Below are 16,010 nucleotides of genomic sequence, written 5' to 3' on the forward strand. Positions count from 1 at the left end.
TTTGAAGCCTGGGTACCAGAACTGCATACATACTGTATATACACATATATACATATTATATATATTTTTTGTGAGTATGTTAAGGGTACATGAATTTGTTGGTGAAGGTTACAAATGAACTATTTTTCAAGTTAGTGAACAACAAGAAATCTTTCAAAATGGTAAATGTATTACAAACCTACATGAAATACCTACAGTAAATATAAATAAATTACTGTAACCTTTTTTGTTAGGGAAGTTAATACTGTTAATTCAAATACATTAAAATTTAATGTAACAGTCTCAGACCCAATTAATCAGTGTCACATGGATACAGGATACAGCCCTGGACAGGGTGCCAGTTTATCAAAGGACCCACTAGCACATATACCCACACTTTGGCAATTTTCAAGCCATCATTTAAATTTGCCTGCGCAGACACAAGGAAAATAGATGCTGCCCACGCGAAGGTTGTCGGAGTGTAGGATTTGAACCTAAGGGACTGGGTCAATTACGTAGCAGTGCTACCTACTGTGCCACCACTACACCTAGCTCCCTTTAGAAAAAAAAATATAATTTAAATATACAGTACCTATAAAAGCTCTTTATGCACTATACTATTTCCATGATAACAAAAAATAGAAAAAATCTTAAATTGAATGTGTATATTTTTGTAATATTTGAACAGCTGAAAATACTTAAAGTAATTACATTCATTTAAACATAAACATTTAAATAAGCTTTCCTACTGATGTTAGAGCAACAATTTGAGAATAACAGAGCATATTTATTATTATTACAAAAAAGTATTTGGCACCCTGCCCAGGATTGGTTCCTGCCTTGTGCCCTGTGTTGGCTGGGATTGGCTCCAGCAGACCCCCGTGACTCTGTGTTCGGATTCAGCGGGTTGGAAAATGGATGGATGGAAAAATATTTGTTTTATAAAAATCTAAGAAGTAAATGCCTATATTTTCCAAATAATAACATCTCCTATCTCAGTGGACAAATGAAAAATAAAAAATTCTGGAAAATATTCCGCAATAAGCTTCTTACTCTAAAGTAAACAACAAAAACAGATGAAAATATGTAACCCTTATAAATTCAAATCCTTAATTGACTAACTATGTGGTGGATTAAAACAGCTGTGTGCTTAGAAAGGATAAAGGCAAATTAAATTTAAACTTAAATCTGGTTTTCTTTACAAAGTGTTAAATAAATGCCACTATGTTATATTATGGGACAATATTAGCTTTCTGCTAATCCCTCAACTTCTACTTAACTCAGCTTCTCACTGAAAATTGCCTTTAAATTTACATAATCTTCTGACAATTCACTAACTTCACCTACATTATAATCACAAACATTTTCAGCTTTTGCTTTTACTGTACACCATTTTCCAAGAAAACAAAAATCATACCTGAAAAAATAATCCCTATTGACATTCATGCCAGTGGCCATAAAATGCTTAAAAATGCTAGCTGTGGCTCCCATCATTATTCAATGAAACCTAAAGAAACTCTTGAGTTTACATATCAATTTAACACAACTGTGGATAACACCATGTTGAACGTGCTTCAAAAATTTAACATGCAAAATGTCTGTGTTAGGGTTCGATTTATGGATTATAACTCATTGTGCTAACAAAAATTGCTATCTATTGATTGTCTTGAAACTAACTTGTGAACTACTTAATAGTTAAATGTGTACAGTTATCTGGTGACATATGCAGGACACCAACACATAAAATAAGCTCCTGTTACTCCTACACATTCTGAAATATCTGAGAAAATAAAAGAATTAAAAAGAAGTCTTGAACCTTTTATTGTATCACTACAAAAAGTTCAAGCTTTTTGTAACTGCTCAAGTCAAACCACTTATTAGTATTTGGACCAAGAAGATATGCTCTGTGCCTGGTTAGTTCCAAACACATGGAGCACAGATCATTGGTTACTCATCAATCCTCAGTAATGAAGCTTTCGCAGAAACTTATGGATCAACTTAGCCTCAGTTGCTGATCATTCTCCAGTTAGGTCTTTAATTTTTTTACAAAAAAAAGGACACAGTTTTTAGTATATTGAATAATATAGTCACTTATGAAATGTCATCCTTACAAACAATGTCACCAGACTTTCTATTTACAGTTGAAGTTACAAGACTGCACAAATGGAAAACAAATGTTATTTTTGGAATCCTAGTTAGCAGTAGAGGTTTGTAATTATTATTAGTATTATTGTATTAATAGACCAAATTATAAATATAATAATTATACAGTATTATTTATTGTTGCATGCTAAGCTGACCCTTGAAGCCGATGACACATTACATGACTTCTGGTCATTGAGTATGTCAGACTTATCAACTGCAGCTGCCGATTTTATTGATGGATAATGTCAGTTTACATTACTGAAAATCGCTGGGCATGTGGAGTCAATGGAGGCTCTGATCGGGGCACTCAAGAGACTGAGCGAGGAGTCAGAGTGTCTGGGCTTGTGAGTGTCCTGGATAAAAACCAAGATCCAGGCCTTTAATGACCTCTTGGGCACAGCCATCAGCAGTGTGTCTGTTTGCAGAGAGAGTGTCGACCTTGTTGAGAGGTTTACTTACCTCAGCAGCGACATTCATGTCTCTGGTGACTCTTCCTATGAAGTCAGTAGACAGATTGGGAGAGCATTGGGGGTCATGAGGTCGCTGGAAGTGGCACTCCTGATATCTATGCAAAAGGACGAAGGTCCAAGTCTTTAGAGTCCTGGTGCTTCCTGTCTTGCTATATGGTTGCGAGACATGGACGCTGTCCAGTGACCTGAGATGAAGACTGGACTCCTTTGGTACTGGGTCTCTCCGGAAAATCCTTGGGTACCGTTGGTTTGACTTTGTGTTGAATGAGCGGATGGAGTCACGAATGAGGCACATTACCTGCATTGTGAGGGATTGTCAGTTACGACACTATGGCCATGTGGCGCGTGTCCCCGAGGCTGATCCAGCTCGTAAGATCCTCATTGTTGGGGACCCGAGTGGCTGGACCAGGCCAAGGGGTCGCCCACGTAACACCTGGCTGCAGCAGATACGAGGGTTATTTCTGGAGGGTGGTTGTTTCGTCGTGTAGTGGGTGCGGCACAACACTGTACCAGTGCAAGCTCCCCAACTTGACTTGACTTGTGCCAACCTTCCAGAACAGTGGTGCTCATACCTTTTGGTGACAACCAATAATATGCTGCCTAATGGAGACAATGTTCAACGGTTATAAGTTACAATGAGTTCAGCCGCAGTCTTGGCCCTTTTTTCTTATTTCCGTTCTTTCGTGGTACATAAAACAAAAGACATTAGACAGACAATCTTCTATTCTGTTTGTGGTTGCCCCAAACATTCAGTATCCTTATTCCACATTGCTGCATTATACGCATTGTACTTCCAGCTGAGCATTCATTGGTTGTCACCTCAAGCATACACAGTCCATCCATACAACTAAAGATAATAATTAAACCTTTTTGATTTTGTCGAGGTGACTGACGGACTAGTTGGAGTGAGTTGCTGGGCATGTCACCTTACACAACTGTACCTGACTCGCTAAGATTATGCTAATGAAAGCTACGACTGAAAATCGCTAGAAAAGTTGCACAATGTTGACATGGCCATAAAATTAGAAGATGAACACCACAACCTTATGTAGTAATGTTCACCCAAATAAATAAATAAATAAAATAAAATGAGACATTTAAATTAGTTGGCTATAAACAATATGTTAAACACAAAAAAATTGCAGACAGACAGAGTGAATTAAAAATAAATGAGGCTGTGTTGATTAGAAAAGAAATTAACTTTAACATGTAGTGTATACACACTATTTTAAAAATAGAAGAAAATTTTTTTTAAATATATAAAAATAAATTTTGTACATATTTAGGATTCAAACCAGTATTAATCTGCCTAATATAATGGATGAAGTATTGATATGTACAATCAGGTAGACACAATGCAACAAATCACTTTCTGTTTAGAAAGTATTTTACATTCAATGGCTTGTATTTCATATACTTTTTACCACAGTGAAAGTCCATTGGTTTTATCTGCTCACAATTCCCTTTTTAAAAAGTGTTTTTCTACCAAGTAATTGTGTTTTGTTTAAGAAAATAGTGTTTATTATGATCTCTCATCTTAGTTATAATTTGACTTAACTAAAGAGTTTAATTTCCTTAGGTGCTTGTTAATATTATGACCCACATGGTTTGCTTCTGGAAGAAATCTGATTAATTTTTTTCTGGATTTTCCCTGATGTTGTTGGGTTCCATATTTTATAAGAAGATTGCAACTGCATGTATTACTCCACATGTAAATCCATGTTTATATTGCATACCTTGAAATAAACTGTCCACTAGTCACTAAAAAACAACAAAAATCCTGAGGCCTTACTCTATAACAGAATACCAGAAAAAAGCTATAGTTGTCTGAAAATGAATATCGCAAATCAACAACCACAACAATGAAAACCATGCAATTCTACTTTTAACTGATCCTTACCACGTTCTCCACACGCAGTTCAAATGGCATAGGGTTGTAGACCATTAACTGTACTTCACATACATCCCCTTGGACCCACTGGAAATCTACAACAGGAAACCAAATCAGATAATTTAGAATATGGTATAAATACATAAAAAACAAACAAGTTTAACAGAATAGATCAATAAAAACAAAAAACATGACAGACTCTGTATCTCAACATTTCATTTCACTCAAAAAGCTTTAATATTAATGCAGAATACATTTGAAGTTATTGTTTCAGAGACAGTCATGTGGTGCAAAAAAGTTTCCTTCTTTCATTCTTATAAATTATTCAAAAAATTAATTTACAGTAAAATTTATTTTTTGCAATAAATGTTATTTACCATGAATAATCCAGATTGTTTTTTTTTTTTTAAGTGTTTTTGAATTTCCTTAACTATTACTTATCATCCAATTAATATTTTCTACTTATTTTCATATACAAAACTATAACTGGGTTCTCTCTGCGCAGGCAACTGTAACCCACGTGGCTCCTAGAGTATGTACTCAACTTTTATGAAGTAAAGAAAGCAATCAGCTTAACCAGTTCAGTCCAAGGAGGAGAACTCTGTCAGCTCCAGTGATTAACCAGGCTTCTGACAGCAAGAGTGTATTTTGTCTACAGCAGGATCATTCCAGATCTGCTATATTTCCACTTACAAAACCCAAAAATGTAGCAAATTTACAAATACACCACAGCTAAAACAAAACACAAATTTCTTAATCAATTATCTGGCAAGATACCCTACTGCTTTGTTCCATTGTAACACTACTCCATATCATTGACCAATTTGCCAGGTTAAACACACTGTAATTACCTGTATTGACTAACTGAACATTGACTGAAAACTCCACTGATAATGTTAGAGGGCATGAAGTTGAATACTACATAAGGATAAGTAGAACAGCAATTAAAACAGGTTTTTGCAGACACCTGCTTGTTTGTACAGTTCTGCAGTCTAAATATGGAGTTTAAGACAATTGTTTGGGAGACCGCTTTCTTAAAAAAAGTAACTGAAGATTTACCTGGCATTTCAAATAATTAGTTACAGCTCTAACCAATCTCCTCAGTATAAACTGTACATCTCCTGTAAATGCCATACAGATCTAGGTCAGATTTTCAGTGCAACAGAAAGGTAAGCAAAAGACGAGAAGTGACACATTGCTTTCGATTTTTGCCAGTTAGATCATAAATAACCAATCATAATTTAGGGAATTAAAACATTCTCCTCATGATAATTCTTGGTATGGTTACCAGAACAAAGGAAGTGTGAAAAGGGTTTACAAAAGTCAGAATTTCAATCCAAATAAGCAAACAATTACATCTCTACTGTGTGTTGTAATATCTAATAAGGTTCTATACATTAGGTTCATTTATATTCAACTGAACATTTGAAAAGATGGAAAATAAAAATAATAACAAATAAAACACAAAGATAGTAACAGAAGCTATGTAAAACTAACAAGAAAAAGAAAGCAAGAACAATAACCACCCTACATCTACTACTCTACTAAATAGATATTTTCTAGTTCAGTGTATAGTAGATGGTTTATTCTCTGTTGTTGAGATAAACAGCTAAAGACTGTTTTGTTTCTTCCTCTTCCTCTTTGACTCTGCTAACACTACCAGTGTTCTTTTGCTATTCTGACTTAAAAGTTAAAATAAAAGCATATTAAAATAAAGTTCTGGTTTAATTAGAATTCAAGACAATGATACATATAGCATCTGCATATACGTAGAACCCCATTCACCTGGAACACAGGGTAGGCAGCTACAGTAATTGTATGAGAGTAGTCAGATGTGGTCAGTGAATACTTTGTTCATGATCATTTTAGTGAACTACTTTAATAATTCCAAGACCACTTACCATTACTGTGTATTGTTCTGACCTTCATAATTTCATAGAAGATACATTGTATTCACTGTATTTGTAGCATAGTCTGAAGCAAGTTATGTTATTAATGTTTGTAGTACTAGGGTGTTGTACCGTGTTAGCCATTATGAATGTAGAGAAAAGCCAAGCAAAATGACACCTTTTATTGGCTAACTAAAAAGATTACAATATGCAAGCTTTCGAGGCAACTCAGGCCCCTTCTTCAGGCAAGATGTGCCTGAGTTGCCTCGAAAGCTTGCATATTGTAATCTTTTTAGTTAGCCAATAAAAGGTGTTATTTTGCTTGGCTTTTCTCTGCTATTAATGTTAAAACAGATCTGATAATTAATACATAGCACTTTTCGAATATGAGATGATTTAACTGAAGATCTGTTAAAATTCCCAAGAATGACACTGCTGACACTTTGAAGATATTAACTCACTATTAGAACTCAAAATAAGTTTGTAATCAAGAGTTACTTTACATTTCTTTTGCCAACAACCCCAGTCAGTCATCAGTCTCTAGTTTGGGTGACTATTCATGATCAGAATCCATCCATCCATTATCCAACCCGCTATATCATAACTACAGGGTCACGGGGGTCTGCTGGAGCCAATCACAGCCAACACAGGGCGCAAGGCAGGAAACAAACCCCAGGCAGGGCGCCAGCCCACCACAGGGCACGCACACACACACACACACACAAACCCCCACCCACACACCAAGCACACACTAGGGACAATTTAGAATTGCCAATGCACCTAACCTGCATGTCTTTGGACTGTGGGAGGAAACCCACGCAGACACAGTGAGAACATGCAAACTCCACGCAGGGAGGACCCGAGTCCTCTAACTGCGCTACCTTGCCGCCCTTCATGATCAAAATGTTATATTCTAATAGTTAATTCCACGATACTCCAAGAAGCTGTCGCCTCATTTTGATGCAGCTCTTTGGAGTGAGATGAATCCATATGCACTATATGTTCAAGGCATTTAAACTGCCTCTGGATCCACACTACTACAGTCATTTCCATACATTGTAAACAATATAGATGAGATAATCGACTGGTGTATCAGCATCACCAGTAGAAATGGTTCTTCCGTAAAGGTTCTGAATCTATCCAGCTATCTGTTCAGAAACAGCATTTGTCTTTATACTGAAATACCTTTAAAAATTTACAAGTATCATTCTGAAACTTAATTTAGGACTCTCAAAATTGGTGCAGACCAGATCTATCAAAATACAGTGGGTAAGAACCCCCACAAACTTCTTTTTGAAAGTACAAGTGAATCAGCCTTTCAAATCTTGTTATCACCAAGTAGGGAGCAAACTGACAGATGCAAGGTGGATTTTTTTTTTTAATGGTAATGAGAATATGACAGGTGATTTCCAAATAACTGAAAAAGGGATACTCTACCAGGAAGTCATTAAAACAACTGCAGAAGAAACACAGTGGCTAAAGCTATTGTGCACCATCTCTAGGGCAGGGGTCCCCAAGCACCGGTCTGCGACCCATTACCGGGCCGCAGCCGCCTAACCGCGATTGAACTGCCGGCAATGGAGACTCACTCAGACTTTTCAGAACGCTTGGCGGGCGGGGCTTTGCAGCGGCACAGAGAGAGGAGAGAGACCGAGGTGAGAGAGTATTACAACAAAGTATTTTTATGGTCCCGACAGTTTCCCCATATGACACGAGTCTACAGAAATCTTGTTACTACGAAGTACATTCAGCAGATGCTTTCATTACAACGAAGTGACCTTGAAATGCTTGAATGAATCATCCACAGAGCAGTTAGATCTGTGGTCGCAGTTCAGTTGTACACATTTACACAACGATCCCCAAACAGAAACATTGTAAAAAAATCTCTTTCTTCGAACTTTCTTCATACTGTTTTTTTTTTTGTTTTTGATGTTTTTGTTTTCTGTGGTTTTCAGTGATAAAGGTATTGCTTATTGCTTGTCAACATTTGAAAAACATCCATTGGAATTTAACTCATTGTCACCCTCCTATAGAAACGGCAGACACGAAAAAAATGATAGCAGTGTTAATGTTTGTGATGTGCAATCTGTTGGAATGGCAAATGCAAAGCATATGTCTTTCTTATATGCAAAAAAAGAAGAAAAATCTCGGGTTGCAAACTGCTTAATAACTTAATAATAATAGAAATGTTATGTAAATTGTGTATAAAACTGACACACACACACACACCCCCCCCCACACCCCCCCCCCGACCGGTCCGTGGAAAAATTTGCATCTAATAAAGTGGTCCTCACTGTCAAAAAGGTTAGGGACCACTGCTCTAGGGGACTGGGTTTGAATTCTAGCCTGGTCACTCTCTATAAGGAGTTTATAAATTCTACTTTAATTAGTGTAAGTTTTCCTCCAGGTTGTCCAGTAGTCTTCTCTCATCTCAGTGACATTTTAGGCTAACTGGCAACTCTTAAATTGTTCTAGCATGAGCCTTTGGGGTTGTGTGTGCGACAGTGACCTGAGATGGACTCACAACCTGTTAAAATGTGTTACAACAAATGGTAGTACCATAGAAATTTGAATTAAAATAAGAGGTACATAAAAATGGATCGATGGATAAACCCAGACTCAATTACAGGTGCTGCAGGTCTTTGTGACTTTGCATTAAAAAAGAAAATAAATGTATGCATGAATGAACATCACTTTCATTATAAGTACTATCTAACCCTTACATTTTTTAATATATCAAAATGATACTTCATCATACCATCATAAAACAAAATGAATTATTTTACATGTTTAAAAGAAAATGTAAGGTAGTAAAAGTAATCTTCTGTACAATGGACAAAAATGTAATATTTTGGCTGTGATCTCTTTATTTCTGACAGGTATGCATGTATCTTTCAAGTGCCACTCCACTGATTTCGAGATATGATGCATTGTTTGCTGAATAAACCCAGAATATGGTGTTAAGGAAAACAAATCTCAGAATTACAACATAAAAACAACCAAATGCACATTATGAAAAAATAATTTATTATTAACTAGGAGGCTCCACTCCCGGGTTTGGTTTACCTGATATACAAATTAAAGAGATTGTTATTTTCATGGGAATTGTTATATATGCATTATTTTCACTTTTACTTTAAAGCTTTTGTAAAAACGATACTGGTCCTTTATTTCCGGCCCCGGACGTGGTTAAATATGTTTCTTGCAGGACATATAAAGCTGCTCGTGTTGTGAAAGGGGGGCGGGTGAACACACGCTAAGGAGATGCCGTCGGATCATCTGCTGGCTTGTTGCTGCTGCTGCTGGCAAGCTGTGCTTGTTGCGCTGCGCGTCGATCATTTAACACTAGAATTACCAAAGCCTACAAAAAAACTCGTAGATCCGTCCCACCTTAAATCGCTTCGCACCTCTCCTTCAGCATCTTTTGTCCTGTAAATGTGTCGATAAGCAGCAAGCAGCCTGCTATCACATCCCCCCACCGCCACACAGTTTTCTCAGCTCAAGTCTGTTTACCTGCATGTCAGTTGCTTAGAGTTGTATAGAGTGAGAACTCCAGCAAAATGACACCTTTTATACATACTATATTGTTATTTGGAACACATGCATTTCATGTGTGTTCCATGTCTACAGCAATCTACAGTACTGTGCAAAAGTTTTAGGCAGGTGTGAAAAAATGCTGCAAACAAAGAATGCTTTCAAAAATGGAAGTGTTAATCATTTATTTTCATCAATCAACAAAATGCAGTGAATGAACAAAAGAGAAATCTAAATCAAATCAATATTTGGTGTGACCACCCTTTGCCTTCAAAACAGCATCAATTCTTCTAGGTACACTTGCAAACAGTTTTGGAAGGAACTCGGCTGGTAGGTTGTTCCAAACATCTTGGAGAACTAACCACAGATCGTCTGTGGATGTAGGCTTCCTCACATCCTTCTGTCTCTTCATGTAATCCCAGACACACTCGATGATGTTGAGATCAGGGTTCTGTGGGGGCCATGCCATCACTTCCAGGACTTCTTGTTCTTCTTTACGCTGAAGATAGTTCTTAATGACTTTGGCTGTATGTTTGGGGTTGTGGTCCTGCTTCAGAATAAATTTGGGGCCAATCTTACACCTCCCTGATGGTATTGCATGATGGATAAGTATCTGCCTGTATTTCTCAGCATTGAGAACACCATTAATCCTGACCAAATCTCCAACTCCATTTGCAGAAATGCAGCCCCAAACGTTCAAGGAACCTCCATCATGCTTCACTGTTGCCTGCAGACACTCATTATTGTACCGCTCTCCTGCCTTCTGCTACAGCCAAATATTTCAAATTTTGACTCATCAGTACAGAGCACCTGCTGCCATTTTTCTGCACCCCAGTTCCTATGTTTTCGTGCATACTTGAGTCGCTTGGCCTTGTTTCCACGTCGGAGGTATGGCTTTTTGGCTGCAACTCTTCCATGAAGACCACTTCTGGCCAGATTTCTCCAGACAGTAGATGGGTGTACCTGGGTCCCACTGGTTTCTGCCAGTTCTGAGCTGATGGTACTGCTGGACATCTTCCGATTTCGAAGGGTAATAAGCTTGATATGTCTTTCATCTGCTGCACTAAGTTCCCTTGGCCGACCACTGCGTCTACAATCCACAACGTTGCCCGTTTCTTTGTGCTTCTTCAAAAGAGCTTGAACAGCACATCTTGAAACCCCAGTCTGCTTTGAAATCTTTGTCTGGGAGAGACCTTGCTGATGCAGTATAACTACCTTGTGTCTTGTTGCTGTGCTCAATCTTGCCATGACATGAAGCTGTCTTCCACAACCTCACCTTGGTAGCAGAGTTTGGCTGTTCCTCACCCAGTTTTAAGCCTCCTACACAGCTGTTTCTGTTTCAGTTAATGACTGTGTTTCAACCTACGTGTGACATTGATGATCATTAGCACCTGTCTGGTAGAATTGGTTGATCATACACCTGAATATAATCCTACAAAATCCCTGACTTTGTGCAAGTGTACCAATAAGAATTGATGCTGGCCTGAAGGCAAAAGGTAGTAACACCAAATATTGATTTGATTTAGATTTATCTTTTGTTCGCTCACTTTGCATTTTGTAAATTGATAACAACAAACAATCATTATTTATATTTCTGAAAGCATTCTTTGTTTACAGCATTTTTTCACACCTGCCTAAAACTTTTGCACAGTACTGTATGTACAGTAAACACATCGTTAAAACAGAAACATTTTTCATGTTTTAGTAATAATTGACAAAATGTATACATGAAGTGTATAATGTGTGAAGCCTGAAGTCCAAACATCAAATAAACACTTTCACAAAAGGTACAAATACAGTATAACACAACAAGTGCGCTTTTATTCAAGAATATAACTGCAGAAAAAGAACCTGCGTTAGGGTGCGACATTGACACGCGTTTGCTATGACTGCTTCGGTGGCACAACAGTATCAACTGTTGACTGGTAATCAAAACTTCACGGGTTCGATCCCGGACAAGTCCGTTTTGAGAACCGAGCTGCTCTTATTCTTACTATTTTAGAATAAAAACATACATTTCATTTCAGTCTGTAACAGCCGGTGTAAATTTATGATACTTGGAAAGGTTAGCATTTTTTTATTCAGTTTTATGCTCTCAGTCGCGTTCATGATCCCCCCCCCACCCCCAATCTGACACTGCTGTTTTCACATATAGACGCGCTATAACAGATATTGATATAACTCAGATGATGATGACGGTTCTACATCGGAGAAAGAATGCATGTCGCGCTTTTGCTGTCGCTATACTTTGTATATGTACACGGGAAGCTCTGCAGTCTACTTGTGACTTTACGCTGTAGGCAGTAAGTAAATAAATAAAGGTAAACAAGTAAGTAACATTCGATCTGGCTCTTATATACAAAGTACAGCGACAGCAGCTTCCACCTGCAGCTATAGCCTCTTCAGTACGCAAGCGACTCTCCACGCTAGTGTTTAGATCTGGACGGTGCATGTGCCCAAAAAAAAAGTCTATTCTCGTACCATTGCTCACGTACTAAAGTTTCAGCAGGCATTTTTCGTGGCATTACATATGTAATTTGTGAGCGTGCCCTTCTCGATCAAACAGAGGAAGCTCTGCAGTCTACTTGTGACTTTATGCTGTAGGAAGATAAGTAAATACATCGAAGTAGTTAACGTTCGACCTGGCTTTTATATAAGTAGCACATAAATGCTTCTTATGTAAAGACCATCACAAAACATAATCACAAACAGGAGTTTGCACGATACGTTGGCGAGCTCTGTAAGCTGTGCTGTTTCTTTGAAGGACAGGTGTGGAGCAGACTGACTGGCATGATGACGCCGGACTTCGTCCTGTATCCAAACGGTGCCATCTTTCGCCTTTACGCCTGGTGCAGCTGCGTTCTTATATGTGAGAGGATGTTTCTCGCGGGGAAGGCTTATGTTCTCTTTCTCCGATCTGTGTTCACCTCTGTTATAGCTCGTCTTTATTTGACAACAGCAGTGTCAGATCAGGGCGAGTGTGAACATGACAGAGCATAAAACTGAATAAAAAAATGCTAACCTTTCCAAGTATCATAAATTTACACCGGCTGTTACAGACTGAAACGTATGCTTTATTCTAAAATAGTAAGAATAAGAGTAGCTCACTTCTCAAAACAGACTCGTCCGGGGTCGAACCCGTGAAGTTTTGATTACCAGTCAACAGTTAATATCGTGCGCCACTAAAGCGGTCATATCAAAGAAGTGTCAATGTCGCACCCTAACGCGGGTTCTTTTTCTGCACTTGTAACTTTTGTGAAAGTGCCTATTTGATATTTGGACTTCAGTCTTCACACATTATACACTTCATGTCTACATTTTGTTGTTAGTACTAAAACATGGAAAACATTTGTCTTTTAGGTATGCATTCAACATTTCTGTCATCCTACACTTACATAGATCTTTGTAGACATGGAACACACGTGAAATGCATGTGTTCCAAATAACGATATATTTTTTTAGCCTATGCAGCTCTGCCTGACTCCCTGATAAACAAGGGACAAACAGTTGGGAGAGGTTTTTGCAGTTTCTCTGGCGGTGCGGGGAGGGGGGATGTTATAGCAGGCTGCTTGCTGCTTGGGATTATCGACACATTTACAACACAAAAGACGCTGAATGGAGAGGTGCGAGCAGATTTAAGGTGGGCCGGAATTACAAGTTTTCTCATAAGCTTTGGTAATTCTAGTGTTAAAAGCCTGTACAACAGTTGTACTTTTGCCACTTCGCGTCTCTGCCGCTCGCGTTGTGAAGGGGGGGGCGGGGCTGAACACACACTAAGGAAAAGCTTTTGGATTATCTACTGGTTTGCTGCTGCTGCTGGCGAGCTGTGTGCTCTGCTTGTCGCTTGTTGTTGTTTTAAGAGCTGGGAGCACATGAAGTATGTCTGCCAAAAGCATTCCAACAACTGCTAGGTTAGATGTCCATGAACTTCTTTTAAATGTTGTCTCACTGCCTTGTCTCGCGTAACGTTAAAGTGTCTCTTGTGGGACGTCAAATTGTCTTCCAAGAAGATCTCTCTATCTAGTCTCTCTCCCAAGATTTTTTTTTTAATAATAGAGAGATTTTCATACAACATGCTAAGAAAACAGCCCATTACAAAACAGCAGCCAACTGCAAGAGGCATTAGACCATTTTAGAGATGAAATGATTTTTAGACTTCATGACCCCAACCTAGAAGAGCAGGTACTGCATAAACTGGATGGAAGAACAGAAGAACATGTGGTTTTAAAGCATACAAGGTTATAATGAATGAAATTTAAAATAATGAATTCTTTCTGAAGACACTAATAGGAAAAAAACTTCTCAAAGTTAGTAGTCTGAAAACTGATGTTTTACTTAGCATAAATTGATCGGTTGTGGTTCATGAATTACTATGAACATAGAAACTTTAAAAGTCTATAAATGCAATAGGTTAAGTCAGAACAGCACTGACAGACTGAACGATTTAGAAAATAAGGAAAAAAAGGTATCAGACAAAAGTGTTTCAAGTGTTTCATTTTAGCATGCCAACTGTACTTCTCTCCTAGCTTTTATATCTTTAAAGAAGATAATCAAGTAGAAAAAAAATCCACTCAAAAGCTTGGAACACTTTTCTTTATTATTTTACCTTACGGAATTACATTTCCATCTACTTTACTTTCAAGCACAAATAAAAGTGGGTTTTCATAGCCCTAGCCATCTGCCTAATACTATTTACTAACTCTCAATGAATTGTGATGGCTTGCAACACTCACTGCTCAATGTAAAATGCAATTCCCTTAACTGAGTTAACAGAGTTTACTGCCTCTGCTGGGAGAGCTTGTAATTTCAGCAACCATCAGCACTTCTGATCATGAAACTTTTTTTTTTTTTTTTTTTTTAATAAAATTTGACTGTGTTTAAATTATTCACCACCAGGAACTCTGCAGACAGTCTCTTTTTAAAACATGTCCCTTTTAAGTTTATACATTAAAAATGTAAAACAAAACATAGATGGATAAATATGGAGAAAAATGTATAGTAAGCAAGAAAAAGACAGCAAGTTAACTACTATATCCAAATCTAACTACCTCTAAAATAATCTTTTTGACCTCTAACTATTGAGTTACTCATGTCTATATTATTATTCATATTTATACAAATGAAATTTACTTTGTGGCAGCACTGTGGTGCAGTGGGTAGCACTGCTGCCTCACAGTTAGGAGACCTGGGTTCACTTCCCGGGTCCTCCCTGCATGGAGTTTGCATGTTCTCCCCGTGTCTGCATGGGTTTCCTCCGGTTGCTCCGGTTTCCTTCCACAGTCCAAAGACATGCAGGTTAGGTGCATTGGCGGTCCTAAATTTTCCCTAGTGTGTGCTTGGTGTGTGAGTGTGTGTGTCCTGCGGTGGACTGGGGCCCTGCGTGGGGTTTGTTCCTGCCTTGCATCCTGTGCTGGCTGGGATTGGCTCCAGCAGACCCCCATGACCCTGTGTTGGGATATAGCGCGTTGGACAATGACTGACTGGCTGAAATTTACTTATTTTCTTACTTTGTAAACTCAGAACTCTAACACCCTTAAATATAAAGAATCATTTAAAATTGAAACCTGTAAACAATTACAAATGTGGCTCAACTACCATGAAAATGTTATTTTAAAATAATGGACCAACTTCAATTAACAGGAGACAGTGGTGTTTTGTTTTCATCCAGTAAGACCAGCAAAAAAATTTTGTTTTAATATATCTACAATATATTTATTTTCAGTCTACTTCCACACAACTAAAGTTTACAGCAAAAAATTGTAAGATAGTTTTGAATTTCCATAATTTTTATGAAAGATACAATGTTTCTTGTAACTCTTAAATGTTTGTTTATATTTTACAAATGACAAAAAATGTTAAGATCATGTGACACAATATCAATTAAATAAAGATATATCTATATCTAGCAATGTTACTTTTGGTGGGGTAGGGGTTCTAAAATGGGGTAGGGGTTCTAAAAGAGTAAAGGATACAACGTTCAAATCAATAAAGATGCAGAGTTTAAAGCAATACTTATCAGTTTGTACTATCATCAGGTAAAAGATACAAAGTATTTAAAATAAAGATTTCAATGGCTACAATTGTAATTTATTTGAGCACTTA

The 16,010-nt window shown here is 37.7% G+C and overlaps 1 protein-coding gene across 1 annotated transcript in view; it reads right to left on the reverse strand.

The window, feature by feature from the left end:
• Positions 1 to 16,010, reverse strand: part of trappc9 (trafficking protein particle complex subunit 9) — an 845,084-nt gene that overhangs the window by 745,516 nt on the left and 83,558 nt on the right. The window contains exon 12 of the mRNA XM_028818061.2: positions 4,495 to 4,580. Coding sequence (XP_028673894.2) covers positions 4,495 to 4,580 — 86 coding nt within the window. The remainder of the gene's footprint in view (positions 1 to 4,494; positions 4,581 to 16,010) is intronic.

Source organism: Erpetoichthys calabaricus, chromosome 13 (assembly GCF_900747795.2).
Source record: "Erpetoichthys calabaricus chromosome 13, fErpCal1.3, whole genome shotgun sequence".
NCBI classification, from domain to species: Eukaryota; Metazoa; Chordata; class Cladistia; order Polypteriformes; family Polypteridae; genus Erpetoichthys; species Erpetoichthys calabaricus.